Source organism: Sebastes umbrosus, chromosome 11 (assembly GCF_015220745.1).
Source record: "Sebastes umbrosus isolate fSebUmb1 chromosome 11, fSebUmb1.pri, whole genome shotgun sequence".
NCBI classification, from domain to species: domain Eukaryota; kingdom Metazoa; phylum Chordata; class Actinopteri; order Perciformes; family Sebastidae; genus Sebastes; species Sebastes umbrosus.
This window is the reverse complement of record NC_051279.1, coordinates 9164069-9183972: the sequence shown is the minus strand read 5'-3', so window position 1 is coordinate 9183972 and position 19904 is coordinate 9164069. Positions and strand designations below refer to the sequence as shown.

Sequence of the window (19904 nt, the reverse complement as noted above, 5' to 3'; positions counted from 1 at the left end):
GAACTTGTGCTTGTGTTTGCACAAATGAACATAAGGCACCACTTCTGTGTGAATATTTGATCCAACTTTCAAATGAAGTCTGGGGTCTTCTGTTTTCCGAACAAATCGTTTCGAGCAGACTCACAGGCCTGCTGGATTTTGGACAATACTGCTGTCTTGCATGCAGCTTGAGTTTTTTGAAAATGGAGTAATCATTAGTATAGCTCTGAGCCATCACTCTGTTTTGTGCAATAGGCTAATACACTACCAGACAGCTAAGTGCAGCATCACTCTCGCGGGCTGTTCACAGTCTTGTGCTCTGCTCAATATTTTCTTTATTGCTTAGTACCTTTCTGGTGCTGAGTGTGGGGATATTTCATTGGACTGAAAGCCAATGAAAATGTTCTTCTACCCTTACTATTTGCATTCCCTAACTCATTTGCCTCCTCCCTCTCTAAATAATGACTTGACAGATTTAAAGGCTCCCTGCAGAAAGACGTTCTAACTTCTGTAGTCTTTTGTCACGTCTAAGAATATTTTACTTCCCCGCTGTGAAAATGTGATTACAGTGATGCCTCTTTATCTTACATCTTCATTTCCTGCGTGCTCCCTGCGTGAGGCACTTTCACATTTGTAATTAGACAGGCAGGTTCTTGCTGTCACTTAGACTTCTTTTGTCCTGAAACTGTCTCGTCTCTTTTTCATAAACTTCAAATGTTTGTTTTTTTCTCTCTGTAGTCAAAGATACCATTCCTCATTTTATCCAGTTTATTCTCATATAACTCTTTAATCCTGTCTACAGCTATTTTCAGCTCTTTTTATCAAAACAGTGTATAAGTACAAAGATAGCAACAAGACATTTTGAGGAGAAAGGGGTGACAATGCTGAACTCCTGCAGCATCTGCTGAGAGAATCAGTTTTTTGGTTTTATTTATCCAGGGAGAGTTTGCTGAGCGCACATATTCTTTTACAGTAAACACCTTCCCTTGTACCTTTTTACATCTATACAGTTGCACACACTTATTAAGCTATATATTCATTTTTCCAGCTGGCCTTATGATTCAAACTCACCTTTTGTTAACAAGGTCTGTTTCCCTTCTCTCCAAGGTACAACCTCTACACATAAACACTGAATTACAGTCACTCACTTCCCAAACTCATATTTTTCCCAGCCGGGCTCCACCTCTCTAGCCTTGAAGCTACTGCCACCTCGAATGTCACAATGTGTGAAAAGAAAATGGCTTCTGATCTCAAACATAAAGTCAACTTGAAACAAGTGTATGGCTCTGACATTTCCTCCATCCCTGAGGGGATCTTTCTGTTGTATCGCCTCCATGTCTGAAAAAGTCCAAGCAGCTTGACTTCTTCTGGTCAATCTGTCACTGAGTTACTGAAGGAAAAGAAATCGTACACTACTGCCTGCTCCTTTGTTCCATTTTTAACAGTCGGCAGCCTCAGAGACTAAGTGAGGTCTACAGCCTGTTATACTTCCTTTGCTGCTCTTTAGGGTCCTGACACAACACACACACATTGAAATTCAGAGGCCGGGTGTAGATTTCGCATTGTGTGCAGCACTGTTGGCTCCAGCTGGCACTTGTCAGCAGTGCCAACAGACTTGCGGCAAATCAGCGCTTTCACCCATTTAGGTGAATTTTCTTTTTCTTCTTCCACAAGCCAAACACCACAGAATGAGGCATCAGACGTGCAATGCAATTATTAGTTTTATTTGCCTTTCCATGATGTTTTTGTTTGACTATCAACTAGTTATTAATATTATCTCACTAGTAAGACCGGAGGTGACACAAATAGGCAGTAGTGAAAGATTTTGATGCAAATGGTTTTGGTTTGACCATTTAGATGGTTTGATTATCATTTTTTGCAACTCTTTACTCATGGGTCCACCTTTCTCTGTACAGCCTACTATCCTAGGAATGAGGTTCATGTTGGACGGATCTGCATTGCACATTTTAAGCCCAACGTAGAACGTATGATGTAGTGTGTCATTAATGCAGCAAAGAGGAATGTAAGGGTGAAGACTTTGGTGTGGTGGATGGACGTATACCATGGAAGTATGAGGATAACTGGATACAATATTGGAGGCGGGCTCTTGTTCATTCCTAAGTGAGTTGCTCAGTGGCACATGAAGCCAACTGCAATGAATTGCTCAACTGCCGAGTGATAAAATTACCCGGCTCTTCTGCCAATCTTCCGCATCCATGGAGTCCATAGAGAGCCGAAGTCCCGTCCCTTACAGTGGACCACCATGGGACCATATTTCGGAAAAAAATATTGTTTTGATCCCGTTTGAATTGCGCCATGAATTACACATATGATGTGCATCAATTTCAAACACAATTTTGCAAGTAATATTTTACAACCTAATTAAATTAGGGCTATTTAAGTTAAGTGCTCAAAAAACGTAGCCACTGATTTACAGATATTTCTTTTCCAATGTAAGCCCAAAACGTATTTCTGGGCCCAGTGGCATCACATGACAGACCCGGAAGTTGTAACGAAAATTGGCTTCAAAGCATGTCACTCTTCCTGATGGGCTTGATGTATAGCACATCCCACTTTAGATTCTTTAACCGTAACCTTCACCATACTGTTGCCATAACAACGATCTTTCCCTAACCTTGCCCACGTTGTGATGTGCAGATATTGTAAATAGCAATTTTATACAAAATGTAGGCATTGGACGTAAAAAAATAATGTCATTGAACATTTTCCAGGGTTTCATCGAATTGTCCAGTGTCAGTGTTCTCTCTGGTGATAGAGTTACTCAGTGTCTCTCCTAGTGACCAAACAGTTACTATAAAAAGGAATCAATTTGTCTCGGACCTTGGATAAGTCTAAACTGCCTTTGGACCAGGTCTTGAACTGCCCCTGACTTGACTTCAATGTTAAACACAGTGCTGTCTCTTCCAGCTGAATCTATGGCTGCAAATATCAGCTGGATTTAAGTCACTTCTGACCAAAAGGGACTCCAATGAAACTGAGAACACCCACAGGAAAAGACTTAAAATACCAACCATTAACTGGGACATCAAACCCCATCCCAGGATGTATCAGAGAAAAGACATATCACCACAACCAAGATGCAATGAAATATCAGAGTTCCTCTTGAGTGGTGTCAATCTAAATCAGGTCATAATCATTTCAATAATCAAAGAACTACAACTTTATGTCAGGTTTGACTTCAAATGAACTAAACCACTGCACCACGTTAAGTCTGTTATGGGAAAGTAGTTTTTTCAAAATGCTCACGGTGAATATCATTGTCCGTCGTGTTTTCAAGCTGACATATATTGGAGTAGCTGGTTATTACATGCATAATTCTGCTGAATTATCTGCTGTCTTGTGATCAAGAGACAGAAGAATTAACTGTGTCAAATCCTGCAGCGTTCTGTCAGCCTGCATCTTCCAGTGGGAGTCCCACGAGACTAGTTAGAAAGGGTTTAAAACACAGAGTATACGGTAGCTATTTAGCTAATTAGGACTCTGCATGGCACCGCCCTGTCAGTTTGTTCTAGGTCAACATTTTAAAGTGAATTCCTTTAGCCTCCAAATATCCTCTTCACTTCGCCAGACGACTGCGACTGGAATACACAAGATGCGTGGGGAAATTAGATGAGTAATGTTCTCTACTTTTATAACAGCCGACATCAAGGTGCCCTTGAGCATGGCACCCACAGTCTAGTCATTCTACTTGAGCTTACTGTAAGTGTTGAATGGCTGAAGAGTGTTTGCTGTGATCAGCTGAATATGTAGTGAAAATGATACAAATTTAGAGAAAAAATATGCACAAAAACACAGAGATACAAAAACACAGTCTTTTATACTGTGCATGTTTGCACTTACGTACAGGTCTCTCTTGAAAAGGAGTTATTGATCTCAGTGAGACTACCTGTTTAAACAAAGGATTATCTATCTATGTTAATCTCACAATTGATTTGTCTCTTGCTTTGCAGTTTCAACTTTGTGATCTCTCTAAAGAGGACCTATTATGCTTTTGTGCTTTTCTCTTTCCTTTAGTGTGTTATATAGCTGTTTGTGCATGTACAAGCTCTGCAAAGTTCCAAAGCCCAAAGTCCACACCAAAGGGAGTTACTCTCCCCCACAGAAACACCGCTCCTGAACTGACTGAAACGCCTTGCTTGAAGTTCCACCTTTTTCTTCTGTGACATGGTGATGTCACCAAGTAACACATTTTGCCTAGCAGCTAGTTTGGCACGCCCTCAAACAAAGCTAGTTAGAACGGAGCTGAAGTGGAGTCCAAAGAGTTTGGTTCAATTGACCAATCACAACAGTGGGCCAGGTGACCAATCAGAGCAGACTGGGTTTAACCAAGAGGGCGGGCGGGAGCTGAGTGTTTCAGACAAAGGGTGAAAAGAGGTGCTAAAGCACAGCTGATTATGAGAAAAGTAAAGCGTTTTTGAACATTAAAGTATGTAAACATGTCCTAGTAGAAACCCAAAATACAAGTATGAACCTGAAAATAAGCGTGATAGGTCCTCTTTAAATTAAAGACGAATGAGAAGTATGAGCACCAAAAAATAAAATTAGGTCCAACTCCCGGAGCAGCAACAGGAGCTTGGGCAAATAGAATCAAGAGGATGGACATGATGAAGAAAATGGCTGCTATCATCAGCACACAAACCAAGTAATTATATTTGTTTTAGCTTTTGGATTTATGCATGTGACCAGCTGGTCTGCTTTGGGTTCTCACCACAAACAAACACACCAGTGTGGAAGCAGACATCCACCCAACTTTTAAGGTGTACGCGATGTGCCACCACAGTTCATTTAACGCACACTAAACAGGTTAATAGAATTCATGCTTTAATGGTCTTCAACAGAGGGAGCCTCATTGAGGGTGATCTCACCCCCTTTGTAGATATTTATCGTTTGAACACTCTATATTTGCCCTCCAGGCTACCACACTAATATCAGCCATTGCTTTCTCTTGCACAAAGATGAACGGTGCGGTTTGTGTCTCTGAGCTCGTCTTTGTGAAGGATGTTTATTGGAATTTCCATCACCAGGGAAGAGTAATGTCCCAGGGCTTCCCAAAATGCATGTGCTTCGATTTCACTGTCACGGGGCCCAGAGGTAGACCCTGGCTCGCCGCTTCTCCTCCTCTGATTGGTTTACACTGCTCTAATGCAACTATCCATCAGGAAGAGCTGTCTGTCTGTGTGCTCCACTCACTAAAGATTGGATTATGTCAAGGAGGGAGCTTCTCTCCATCATTTGTAGAGATACAAGGGGCATGTTTGGAATTAATTATGCAGACTGATGAGCGTGACTTGTTACAAGTCCTGTGAATATTAATAGCTGGTGCCCCGACGTGAAGGTGATGCAATATTGAACGGGAGAAAAAAGGAATACGATCAAACCGGAATTCAGAAAAGATCAGAGGAGTCCAAGACGTTTTTTTCCCCAAATCACAAGAGCAGAAATATTCAGGAGTGATGGCCGACAACACATGTTCTTTCACATGACTGCTCTTGAAAATTGAACAAATAGCAGGGAATAATGAGCAAGTGTGGAACAGCAGATCTCCAGTACAACCTGTTCCTCCGGCCTCAGTGCGACTCAAACTGCTCTAGTTTCTTTTTAGGCCACCACAGAGACCCTCGGCTCTTCATAGCTCTCCATCCTCTCCTTCCTATTACTGACACAGTTAGTAAAGCCCACAGCGAGAGGCCATCCTGTCTTTTTTTCACACTACGTTGTTTTTTTGTGAGATATTATTAGAACCAACCCAGAACTGCCTGATGAATGACAAGCACACATCCACTGCAGGAGAAATTGTGCTCGGAAAGATGACACTTGCTCATCTTTTTGGTGAACTTCAGCGTGGTGAGACATTCATGCACGCATGAACATATGACTTGTGATGGTTGCCATAGTAATCTCCCTGAGGCACAAGGCAATTTTGTGAGTAACTGCTATGGGCAACAGCAGCGCCTCAGCATTGCTGCTTTGATCAAATAGAAACAGTCGTGTGAAGGCCAGCAATCGTCTGAATAGATTTTGAACAGAATTGATTTTGACTTAGTGTACATTTTCCACACTTTCTATTATTTAGTGCTTAAAGTAAGAATTCAAGCACATCTTTCAGCTGTACATTTTATTGTTTTGCATTAATTAAATATCTGTGATGTTTGTTTTTTTTATAATTTTTTATCTTGCTTGCCCGCAGTGTTGTGCTGCTGAACTGGTAGAACCTTGGATTGTAGGACTCACTTGGGTAAGACTTCATTTTACAGGTCCACAAATTGCATAGGGTAATTAGGGGATAATTAGCAAGTAACCTATTTGAAATTTCTTTGGAATTACTACAAAATTACCCCAATATTTATCTTAAAATTTATCGAAAATTACTTTGTTTGGCTGTCTTGACTTGGGACTTGACTCTGGATTTTTATTATTATTATTTTATATCTATTATAAATATTATTTTATTTAATTATTTCCCAATAAGCAGTAATAAATAGCTGGTAATTCATTTAATACATTTCCAGGAAAAGAATACAAAGTTAATTGATAGGATTTATTTCCATGCCTGCTGGTAAATAGATAATTATTATCGAATAACTTTTTTGAAATTTCTTAAAAAACTCCCTGAACCATTACATTAGCTACCAGGTTACATTTGTGTGGACAGTAATTCACACAATGGTGAGATTTGTGCCTCATCAGAAGTGTCTTCTATCAGTTTTGGTTTTGCACCTCCGATGAAGAGCAGCGCACAGTCGCTTCTCAAGCCTAAGAGCCCTATTTCAATGAGTATATGCTATTTTATCATATAATTATTACATAATGTTTATAATAAAGTAATTTGGGGTACTTTGGCAGTAATTCCAAATAAATTTAAAACAGGTTACCTGCTACTTATCACCTAATTACCATGACATTTGTGGACCTGTAAAATGAAGTGTTACCCTCACTTGCCCTGATTTATAAGAACAAAAGCTGAAGTGTATTTCAATTGTTGCTGAGAACAGGATTTCCCCCCATCTCTATTCACTCTTATTGCCACAATAACCATCCAACCAACAGAAACAAAGCAGGTGCAGAGACATGAACGAGATAATAAATATACAAAAAGGTCCTGCTGTACAACCTTAGTCAGGCAATCATATCTTTTCATTTCACCACTTCTGTCCCATTTCCAGCAGCAGCCGGCAGCTGCTTTCAGCAAAAATGCTCTGATAAACCAGCTGTACATGACCTGCTCAGCACCAGAGAGCACGATGACAAAGCGACTTGCTGAGGATGTAAAGCGCCAGATTTTTTTGTTCACACAGACCTTGGGGACCAGTGTTTTTATGTAATATGACTTTGTATATATTTCATGTGATCAAATTATGTGATAAATATTGTGATATGGATGCTTTGCCTAGGTTGAACTGGACTATTCACTGTGAGAGATATTGTGGTCTTTTCTACATGATATTATGGCCATTTTCTATGGTTTGTATATGCATACTGTGAAGTTATATAGTGATTTTGTGTGAATTGTGCTAATTATGTGTACACTGACTCCAGTTATAGATGTTGTTCCTCCCTCGTTTTACATCCATGGGCTCATGTGTGTAGATTCCTGTTCCTATACATGTTTGAGGTACATCCTCACTATGTCAGTAGCCAAGAAGTGCCAATAAATTCCACTTAAAGTGAGCTACAGTGTGCAGACCTTCTTCTACATATTTCATGACCATTGTTTTAGACCATTTTTTTGGTGGAGACCAAATCAGAGCTAAAAGAAGACAAAATAATGCAAACACAACTCCAGTGGGATGATAATGTTGCCCAGTGTCTCCTGGATGTGTTATTAGGCTATTAATTGTTAAAACATCAGCTGGATTAACTTTTTAAAGCAATAATATATCCTGGCTATATGTCTGTCTGCTTGTTTTGGAGTTCCTCTGCCCTCTAATGATTGAAAAATGATTAATGTATCTTTAACAGGGACCCTTCCAACACCTGAGTTTCAGGTTAGAGTTGTGATTCAGGTAATGATTAGAGTGAGTGAAGGCCGATTTATAGTTGTGCGTTGGCGATCCGATCTCTAAGATCTGTATCAGGGCTGATCGAGGCATTTTTTAACTGATCGGTATATATGGGGCTATAATGAGCCCGATCCTATCCTTCGTTTTATGTCGGCTGTCACATAGGTGTTTTTGCTCACAAAGCTTTCATGCACGCAACGCTGTCCATCTCTCCGCCACTCCACTGAGCTCGGTGTGTAACAGGCAAAACACCATAAGCGACAGCAAAACGCAGTATGAGACTGTTATGTACCTAATTTATGTACACTTCAGCTCAATGTGAGAGCATTTTAGCTGTCATCTATAGTGCACGGTGTTTCGCCGCGGACAGCACAGAAAGACAGAGGTGGAGGGCCGACGACAACCACACTCACGACGCCACTGCAAGTGCAACAAAAGCACCCTGAGCAAAAAGCCAATAAGAGTGATTTATTTTAGACGACGAAATTAAACACTCAGTGGAATACAGGTCATTCAGCTACACCAAAGCAACAAACACTGGAGGAGACTTTTGAAGGGAGAGAGGAATTCCCTCGAGACACCAACGAGGCATAAAAGATTACAGACTGCACTGTGCAGCTGTATTATCTAGGAAAATAGATGTTCTAGATTGGGACTTGGTATCGGCAGATATTACTAACTAAATATTACTATGACGCTGATTGAGATCGGGTGTAAAAAAGCTTCATCTGGACATCGCTAGCGTTAAGAGGTTACGTATAGCTATAAAGCCTACGCACTTAGCCACCATAGGCTACACTGTAGCTGACGTGCATGGCTCACAAATGCATCTACACTTCAGCGGCTACAGATGCCGCGTGAAGATGACAATAACTGTGATTGGTCAGCTAGGGCTGCTTTTATTTTCTAATGGCAGTAGAGATTGTTGAAATGAAGCAAGTTGAAAGAGGGTGCTGTTGCTCCATAATAAACACCTGAAGCTTTAACACACACACATATGCATGCACACACACACACACCTGTTCCGAGGTACAGGACACTGTAGTGCTCATCGTTGACCGCCAGGACAATGTCCGCCACAGTGTGTGTGATTTGGTCATCTGTTGGCAGGTCGAGTGGAGCCACACCGACAGGCCGGATCACATCTTCAATTTCTGGGTGGTATCTGATCACCCCGAGGTTTTTGATGTCGTTGTGACCTCCCGCTGTCGAGTTTTTGCGGACACACTGAGAGGAGAAGTGACGTAATGGATTCAGAGGCTGGGCTCTGGAGTAAACAAAACGCCCTTGGACAAAGAGCTCAAAATTGCTTCTCTTTTATTAACTCATGCCTTTCAAAAATAGCACTTCAATCTTTTCGCCTAAAGGCTGAAATAAAGGTTGACTCATGCAATTGCACATTTTTTATCTCAATGCTGTTTTTCTGAGATTAGTGTGACAAAAAACCTTGTCGTTTTTTCTTACCATCCCAGGGCGAGGGCCGATGATTGTACTGCTGTAGCCCTTTAGTTTGGATGTGGAGAAAGCCTGGTCAATATCTTCGATGGAGTAGGCACAGATCACTGTTCTGCCCCTGAACAACAGTAGAGAGAAGAGTAATTACATCCACCATAAAAACAGGGCGAGTGCTTATGAGGGACATGCAGGGAGACAGCTAGAGTTTCACAGGCCAGTAACGGTAAATATCTATGATCCCTTAGAGCGAACCAATGTCTACTTGCTATCCCTTGTCACCAGTTGAATATGTCCTACATGTGTGACTAGTTAAATGAAATATATTTTCTTTGTTTCCTTATAAAAGAAGGCTCAGAATGTAATTTAAATTTAACTTGTTTTTAAAACTACTATGAAAAACTTTCATTTTGTGTTGATTTTGGTGGTCCCTGTGGACAGAAGCGTAGTGTGTCTGAGCACCAGAGTCCCTTTAGAAAACCTCTTATTTTACTGCTGCAGGGTCTGACAGTCTACCCCGCACAGTCTGTTTGGTAAACAATTAGAGGCATTTTTAGCAACGCCTTGCCAAAAATGACACCACAACATGTTCTGTACTCATATTATCAGATGTATGACAGCTGATATTACTGAAACATGACTTGCAAACCTTGAGAACAAATATTCTTATTCTGCTTTATACTGCTTTTACAGTCAAAGAAAATGGAAACTAAACACTGACAAGACACTTTTTTTCAAAATCTGATGTAATGAGAAACTTGAGTCGGTGGGTGTGTATATTGTGTGTCTGCATGTGTGCTGCTGTGTGGGTGGATGAGTGTCAGTTACTGTGTTATTGTTTAGCTTTGTTTTTTTTTCATTGTGCTGTCTGTTTGTTTCATTGCATTGTTTGCATGTTCTGACAGATCAAACAGTTTTTCTGAATTTCAGAATCAATATTGAGCCCTGGGTTATGTTTGCTCTCCTCCATATTATACTGTACAGTGCTTTACAACTAAGGGAATATACTCCTTTGAATTTCTCAATAGTGCAATTATACATCCTCAACTTGTGTCTAATTAGGTTACTGTATTCACATTATGCGCTCTTGTCCTTGAACAACAGTACAACACAAAATCTGCATAAAAAAGGAATTTCAGTGTGAGTGAAACAATTGCAGATTTGCTCATTCAAGAATGATGACTGAAGTGGGTTTTGCTTGACTTTAAATTATCACAAATCTATTGTGTAAAATGTCATTTTAAAAGTATATATACTGTCCAAAGGCAGTAAGTTTGTTTTTTTGTGGGTGACGTTACTGATAGTGGCCATATACATGTCTTATGGCAGTACACAATCAGATTTCATCTTCAGTCACATATTAAAATATTAAAATTAGCCCGAGTCGCTACCAATTTACTTTTGTCACTAACTGTGCTCTAATGTCAATCAATTATCCTGTGAATATATATGCAGCTATTGCAATAAATGTTTGGCTGCCTGGAGTTTTCATCAACACTTTAACAAAAGGATTGCTGCAGGGTCGATGATTTTTTCTTGAACAACCAGGAAGTTAACATCACACTGGGTTCCCATGACAAAAGGCATTTTTCCATTGGATTTTGGATTACTGTAGAAAATAAGTGGCAAACAAACGTTTATGATACTTACACGTTGTGTTCAGGAAGATAATCTCCACAAATGATCACAACTTTTATGATTTTTGAAGAGTGAATGCAATCACCAGAGGTAAAAAGCTAACATCAGGCTATGAACGAACTGCACACGGTCGCATGACTTCACGTCACCACCACTAAGCTGAAGGCAGACTAGGCGTGATGACGTCCCATTTAGCCACTCTTTAGCAACTGCCTTTTTAAGACATGTAAAAGCTTCAAAATTCACGATTGGGATTGTTACTGACGGATCTTATGTCGTAAAACACAATGTTAAAATCTCTCTTAATCTTAAACTCGTAAAAAACGACGTTAAAAACCCATTGACTGAGACGAGGGAACAAGAAGTACTAAAATGCTGATTTCCAGGTTTTTGAACAACTACGATTCCAAAAAGCAAACTAAATGAGATAAAAGAAGGACTTCATTACCCGTAAATCATGTTAAGTCATTGTTAGTAAATTGCCTAAGAATCAAACAGAAGCAAGAAACGAATTATATTTCTCCAGAGTGTCCCTGTAGCGAACAGGGGTAGCTGGCATTGCTGTTCCTTTTATTCTTGTATGTATCTTTGATTTCATCTCCATTTCCAACCCGCCTCCAGACAGGACTTGAATCAAATAACCTCCGTTCTCTGTGTTTTTTCACAGAGACGTATACGAGTATCTTCTGAGAAGCATGATTTCAGCTTCATGCAACACAACAAAGCTTCTTTGTGCTTTCTTTGTTTTACATCACCACATTCCTGAAATAGCATTAAAAACATAAAATGTCCAGTGTAATTTCCCTGAAGCCAATTAAACTGTGGATGTAGTCAAAGTGTTTAAATGTACCAGCTCACCATGCGTTGTTAAACAGGCCATACAGGACTCCGGCCCTTTTGTCCTGAGCTGTTAGCACCACCGCCTGCTTCAAGTTGTTGTACTGCTGCTGTGTGTTTCCTGCGCCGCACATCATCCGGGCCTTCATGAAGGTGGTCCATGAGTCTGCCAGGAGGGCTTTGATGCCCCCTTCATCCACCTGGAAATGACATAAAAGGACTGTGACAACAAAGTCATAGTAGGGCAGCCAGGTTGCCAGATTGATTCTGAGTTTTACTTTGTCTCCTGCCAAGATGTGACACTGACCCCTTACCCGGAACTCCAGGAGTCCCTTCCCCCACCTCATAGGAATACCCTGACATTTTGGGGAAAACAATATGTTGCTTGTTTTCTCTCTGAGCATTCAGTACACAGATTGCTCCAAGATGTGTGTTAAAAAGCTTAATCTTAAGCTTAATAGCTTAAATCCTAAAGCTAACTAATTAACACGTTAATGCACAAGATGAAACAACACAGTCTCACGGCAGTTTGTGAAATAGTCACAAAATGTAATCTCTTTGATTCGTGTACATAGACATGAATTTCACTTTTTTTTCGTGAAGCTCAGCACAACTTTCTACAACGTATTTTTCGTGCATTTTCCTACAAATGTCCAGCAACACGTGACACACGTGTCAATTTCAGCTCCAGTCTTTTCAAAATAAAACTACTTCGTTTTCATAAAAGATTGCGGTTTGGGTTAGAATAACTCTGGAAGTGCTGTAACTTAATTATGGAAGTTACGTGACAGATAAATCAACTTGAACTTTTAGTTTCCACGGGACACGAACGCCGGTCTCCTGGGCGAAAGTCCTGTGTTTTTTGACCCACCCATCCACCCTGATCTACTCCCTATGTGGTTTGCCGCTCTTTATCCTTCCGGTTCACAATTGCGTGGATAACATACAAATTGATTTTGTGCTGACCATCACGAAAAAAAAGTGACATTTGTGTCTACGTCCACGAATCAATACATTCAATTTCGTGACTATTTCAAGAACTGCTGAGAAACTCCACAAATTCCTAAGATAGATCACACAAAACTTTACTTTTCTGTTCTTATCATTTATCTTTTAATGTCTGTGTCTATCTGGGATAAGATTGATTCAGAAGGTAAGTCATGAATCACACAAGGCAGCAGGTGATTAGAATTTGACGGCTGATTGGGAAACACCTGCTTTGACATCACTGATTGGAAAGTGTTAAGAAATGCAACATGCTTGCAAGTTTCTCCTCAGACCCAAAGCAATGCAGCAGCAGCTCTAAATTGTGCAGAACGTTTCCTACAATTTAATATTCTGAGCTGATTTACTAATAGGCGCCTCACAGCTAGAGGGTTGCAGGTTCGAATCCGGCTTGGGACCCTTCTGTGTGGAGTTTGCATGTTCTCCCCGTGTTAGCGTGGGTTTTCTCCGGGTACTCCGGTTTCCTCCCACAGTCCAAAGACATGCAGGTTAGGTTAATTGTGGACTCTAAATTGCCCGTAGGTGTGAATGTGAGCGTGAATGGTTGTCTGTCTATATGTGTCAGCCCTGCGATGGACTGGCGACCTGTCCAGGGTGTACCCTGCCTTCGCCCAATGTCGGCTGGGATCGGCTCCAGCCCCCCCGCGACCCCTAACGGGATAAGCGGTTGCAGATGGATGGATGGATTTACTAATATAAAACTGGAAACATGTTGCGTTGTATGTTAAGTGGACAGTGTACTACATCACCTTGTGTTGTGCTGCATCTTCACTCTGCACATTTTGGATTTGTTCGAACTCTGAAGTGTTCAAGTTCATTTTATTACCAGTGGTTGTCTTTTGAAACACAGTATTCATACAAAATCTACAGGCCTCTAAAATGATTCAAATGAAACAATCTGACAAGGGTAAAGCACTCTTTGATTGCCTGCTCACAACTCCGATATATGCAATGTGATGGAGAAGGAGGTTGGGTGTATGGACCTGGATTTGTCCACTTGTTCCCAAACAAAGTGGGATATTTACCGTGCAGATTCGGCCTATGCGGGCCCTGTAAGGCTCCTCATCCACCCTGGCTGTCTTGTTGAACTCACTGAAGAAGAAGTAGATCTCCTCCTTGTATTTGATTGATGACGGGATTATGGCTGCGCCGGCAAACTGCGGATCTGGTGATGAGATTGAAATGTGTCCATTGAGTCACTTTGTTTCCGATGCACCTTCGAGACTTCTCCTGGGTCATGCAATATCATATTCTAGTGTCTTATTTCATGATTACATCACCTTTTTTTAATGCTAATATTAAACTTGTGATATACTTGTGAGGACATTGTGAGAATCAACAGACTGCTCTTCTTTCTGGTTTGCATTTTAAAGCTGTTAAAAATGTGACCTGAACCATAAACACAGTGACAGTGAATACACCTACATGTTATTTTTTTTTCCCATGGGAATTATAGTGGGTGATTTACAGAGAGTACCACCCACCATCTCCATATTCATTAGTCTAAACCTGCATGGTTTCTGCGTGACTTCCCTCCTCCTACTCACTCAGCAGCCAAATGTTCTCCGTCTTCAGGAGTTTCTGGGAGCCAAACGTACGGCGGATCGAGCCGGCGTGACCTGCCACCGACGACATAGCAGAATACAAACTCCCATCTGAGACAGCGAGGAAAAAAAAACAGAGAGAAGAGAGGGTGAACTGAGGGTAAAAAAAGAAAAGGGTACAAGGTTTAGAGCGAGAGGAGGAGGGGGATTGGAGTGACACAGGAGGGGATTGAGTGAAGCTGGAGGATAGGAGGATACAGAGAGAGAACATTAAACACAGAGAGGAGGAGTGAAGAGAGGAAAAAGGAGGCTCAGGAGGCCAAAGACAGAATTAAACAACAGGGGAAGAAAGGGAGAGCAGGAGCAAAGAAGACATCAAGGCAGAATAGCTGACTGCACTGATGAGCAGCCCCCAATCACCATATTCTTATAACCCCACTTAGAGCTCCGTCTCCATAGCGATGCAGAGGGGGAGGGGGGCATTTTAAATCGTAACAGTAACATCTTAATTAGGACTGATTGTTATTAGAATGCCGCTCGACTCAAGCAAAGGGGTCGGCTTCAACAATCGATCTCCATCTGGAAGAGCGCCGTCCTGCAGCGATAAACTAACCTCTGACTAATTTCTGAGTGTCTCTACAAACAATCCGTCTGCATTAGCAAAATAGACAATTTGTCCGACCCTCATCATGCGCTGCGACCACTGGAAGGTCGTTTTCATTTGAAACATCTCTATTTAGTTAATCTGACCCTGCACTGCTCGATATCACATCATCAGAGTTCCCTGTGGAGAGATGCAATGAACTGAAGTCTTATGTGGTGACCTTGTGAAATTTATGAATTACACCCCTAACAATTGTCTTTTATTAAATTCAATTGAGCTGGATTTGAAAAACATAATATATTTATTAGCAGACCTGTATTTTAACAAAAATACAAGCGATTAGTATAGTGTGATACAGTCTTTTTTGCCGTCGCTGTGTGGCAAAGCAAATCAACTGAGGAGAGCTGTGATGCTGAGAAGAAAATAATAAACTCTTGAAAGGATTGCCATGGGCAACGACAATGATTGATACGATGTAGCAGACAGTCAGTGGTCTGTGGATGTTGAAATGTGGCCAGAGCTTCCTGAGATATATATATATGCAGGGTTGGGAGGGTTACTTTAAAAATGTGTTCTGATATAAGTACTAATTACCTGTTAAAAAATGTAGTCAGTAACCTAATCCAAGTATCACAATATTAAAGTAACTTGATTACTTTCTGTCGCTTTCGGATTATCTCAATACCAAATATGCAAATAAATGCATTGTCACAGCTAGAAAGGCATAACTTGCACTCTACTGTGTGTTATGCAGCGGGCTACCTCTGGGTCTGAGACGTGAAGCCAATGTGAAAGTGCCTTAAACCTACATTCTTCGGCCTCTGTCTGAAAAGCTCCATTTTAGCGCCTGTCTCTATAAGACCCCCTACCGAAAAAAGCCCATTCTGCTCTGATTGGTCAGTTTCCCGGTCTTTCGCATCTGCGCAGCCGCTTACTTCACAGCGTCATTGCAGCCGGGGACTCACTCTGTGTCAACTATACAGAGTTTAGTGGCACATCTACCGGTTGTATGGTTGTGACATCACAACCTAACGGAAGTCCTGACGTCTCGTTTAAAGGCACAGTTTCTGAATAAGTGCTGTGTGCGTTTCTCCGTATTTAGCATGTGGATACTTTCACAGTATTCATACAGCATCTATACCTGCTTTATAATAACAAAAGACATGGAAATCTCACTTCTATAATATGATACCTTTAAACTTGCAGTCGTTCTAATGGCCAGCAGGGGGTGTTTACTTCTGAAATGTAGTGAAGTATGAGTAGCAAAATCACGACTGCTTTACATACTAAATAATGGCAAAAAATTGTCTGAGACTTGTGTTGTAATGTGTGCATATACGTGCATGGTAATATTACTACATCGCTCTTTATTTTAAAATGTATTTTAAAATTGTAATCCTGCTAATAATCCCCTTTTTTGCAAAATGTGTGTCTCCTCATTATGTAATGCCGTTCCACGTAATCCTGCCCCAGCCTGTGTGTATGCACCTCAACTCGGGAGTAATGGAAGTGAACTACACCTGCAGGGCACATACTTGCATACCACAGCTGGTCCCATTTTTAAGGATTTGTCAGTCTGATCAAAACCATCAGTGGACAGGTAGAGAAAAAAATGTCTAGAGTTTACACAGCCCTACCATCTTTCTTTTCTCTTTAGCATCCAGGAGTCTGTAAAACTGAATTATTTCTGAATCTGTTTGTGCAGTCAGTTGTGCAACAGCTCCATTTTAGCAATGTTTTGCATGGGTTTTTCCATGTGAATGCACGACGGCAGATGGCTGACTCTTGTGCGCTTGGCACTCAGGGTGGTGTGATCCCCTGGTGATGTTACACTTGACAAATTACATATATGATCTGCTGAGGCACAGTAATAAAATCTATTTGACCAACCTTGGGTCATATTGGCACTGTGTTGCTGCTTTTCTTAAGGTTTCCGGGTAGAGTAATTCTATATCTGAATCAAGGATCTGAGAATAGAAGGTGTTGTAAACAGATTATAATGCCTTTTGAGACAAATGTGTGATTTGGGGCTAATTAAATAAAACTGATGCGATTGCAGTATCACTTCAAACTTGATTTGTCCAGTTCTCTTGAAAGTTGAATTTCCCCAAGAAGGATTAATAAAGTTATCTTCTCTATGCAGCTAATACTGTAGAGCAAGGCTCTCACACCGATAGATAAGGACTTTGATTGAACTGTGTAGTGAATTGCTTCATTCACTCATTAGCCTTCACTTAAGTGTGGCTCCTTTTATTGTAATGCTGATTAAAAAGCTACTCACACCCGTGAAGGTTTTGTAACTCAAAAATTATTTTCCTGAGTTTAATTATTTGAAGAATATCGTGATGTACAAAGTGAAAACACAAGAACAATCTCCCCAAACATTTACTCTAACCACAACAGAAAGAAACCTATATAATTATATTTCTCATTGCAGATATTTGCCAATTAGTATGGCACTTTATTTTCAGTAATAGGTAACACATTAGATCTTGTTTAAGGTAAAATTGGCCTACATATGTTTCAGCCAAGTACTACATGATTTATTAAAGTAAATCTTGTAGAGGACTGGCTCTTTAAAACATTGTGAGGTACTTTCGATAAAAGCACCTCCTCATTTGCATGTTATGAATAGAGAGTGATAATAAGAGACAGATCACTCTCGGGACTCACAAATGTCGCTCTGCTGCTCTCCACTCAAATGAGCAAAGTTAATATAAAGAGTTGAAGACGGCTTTGTTCAGAAATAAGATATTTCAAAAAGTGACACCTTTGGTAAAAAAGGTGAGACTTTTGAAATTGCGACACTCACTCTTACAAAAGGGAGCTCAGTGACACCGTAAGGAGTCCATTCTTTAACTCATCCTCATTTGTTACTTCCTAAAGTAATGATGACTTTGACTCCTTGTATTTGGGCCTGGTCATAACAGCATTTTATGACAGCAAAATCTTGCACAAAATTCAATTAATTTGAGTGGAATAATCATATTGAGAGACTTTCCTTGTGGCAACCGAGCTCTACTTGAATTTTGATATGCAAATCGCCACTGTCCAAAAATAGAAGAAGCTATCATTTTGCCTAAATTCCTTTATACTTCTAAGTTAAAATATTGCTTTGTATGACTTTTGCGGCCAGTTGTGATCAACAAATTTATCGTTTGTAAATGCCTTCCAAAACAGACCCACATAAGTGTTATTATTGTGTAAGACATTCTTTTGGTGCCTCCATTACAAATCACTAGTCATGTTTCCATTCAATTTTCAAGGAAATTTGAAGCAAACTTTTGAAATGTCGAAAAATAGAAATACGCATTTCAAACAACTGGTTTGGAGTACACTAACTACAATGTAGTTTTGTCAGAAGTTGGCGCTATAGGCTACACATGGCTGTAATCCGCCCGTAAACAGAGTAGAAGAAGAAGCAGAGGTTGAGAATCAGAAACATCTACCATATAACCATCTACGAGAGAAAAATGGAGAGAGGTCATCTGTAATTTATTTCAATTGGGCAAGTTGTAGTTGTTCTTTTATGTTAGCTAGTATTGGTCGTGTTTCATGCTGTCCGGTGACGAAGACGCCGACAGCAGATCAGTCATGTGAGTTAAATGTTCGCTATGTCAGAATTTATTCAGTAAAGGCGTTTCCATAATCCATTTAGCACATCAACTCTTTTTCGGAAAAGGAAAAAAACACCTGAAGTGAAGTTAAAATTTTATTGCACAATTGAGAAAGTTATTTTAAATGTTGAAGATGACTTAGGGTTCAGAGAGATCATAGTCACTTTTCCTTTGGAGGACATTCTCATTGTGGAATTTGATGGTTAAATGCCGTGAGTTCTTCAGTGTGCTGTGTTTTTGCTTGGTGGGGTAGCAAACCACTTAGATAGCTATAGCTGTTGTGGCTCGCTTGATAGCTAGTTTCCAGCGTTGAGCTACTAGAATCGTGGCAACTTGCAAGGTAATTGCACGTTTGCATGCTGATGTGACCCGAATCATATCAGCTCTGAATTCAAGAGGGAATGGAATCTGGTTCATATCATCCAATCAAATAAGCTTTAAACTACTAGTGCTTCAGCTTTATGGCACGGTCACACGTGTGTGAAATTAAAATTGGCGAATATCTGCCTCTCGTTTACTTCCTTTTTATGCGAGCGTAGGGGCGAATAAAAAATTCACTTTCAGTGGCAAATTTGCATCTTGGAGTTCAACTTTGGTGAACTTTGATCGGCGAAATCGCAGCATCAACCAAAAGCAAAGATGTGTGTGTGTGTGTGTGGTTGACCCCACTTGGCACCACCCACATTCAGCACGAATATCGCCTCAGCAGGCAATGGTCACTCGCCTGCATTGCGCATGTGTGACCGTGCCCTTACCCACACAGGAGCCAAATACTTTAACTAAGGTCATCTGTAATCTGCCTCCAGCTGCTGATTATGAGGTTCATCAGGTTCACTGGCAACAACACAACTCTTCTTTGTCAAGAATGTTTCATAGCAGTGTCTTCCCTTGCTGATACTAAACCATGAAGAATATATATTTTTGTAAGATTTTATTCTTTTTCCACCCAGTGAATCATGAACTCCAGCAAGCAGGATTTCTTTTTCGAGTTTGTTACCTGCAGGCAAGCTGATGGACCTCTGGGAAGGGTATGGTGGGGAGATGTCAGAGGCAGACGCTATCTGCCCGTTGCCCTGGACATCAGTCAGCACAGTGTCATTTACCTGCCGGGAGACGGAGGAAATGTTTGAGCCTGGAGGAAGTCTGGCATTTTAAACACTTTTCATTTTACAGTTTGCTACCCCAAGACCCAACACTCAGTTATCTG

The 19904-nt window shown here is 40.7% G+C and overlaps 1 protein-coding gene across 1 annotated transcript in view; it reads right to left on the bottom strand.

Annotated features, from left to right (window-relative positions):
- The window catches only part of si:ch211-113g11.6 (uncharacterized protein LOC559008 homolog), a 47192-nt gene that overhangs the window by 10255 nt on the left and 17033 nt on the right, over window positions 1–19904 (bottom strand). Inside the window, exons 5-10 of the mRNA XM_037785282.1 lie at window positions 19695–19800; window positions 14480–14587; window positions 13958–14097; window positions 11949–12127; window positions 9465–9573; window positions 9020–9227 (exon numbers count right to left, since the gene is read on the bottom strand). Coding sequence (XP_037641210.1) covers window positions 9020–9227; window positions 9465–9573; window positions 11949–12127; window positions 13958–14097; window positions 14480–14587; window positions 19695–19800 — 850 coding nt within the window. The remainder of the gene's footprint in view (window positions 1–9019; window positions 9228–9464; window positions 9574–11948; window positions 12128–13957; window positions 14098–14479; window positions 14588–19694; window positions 19801–19904) is intronic.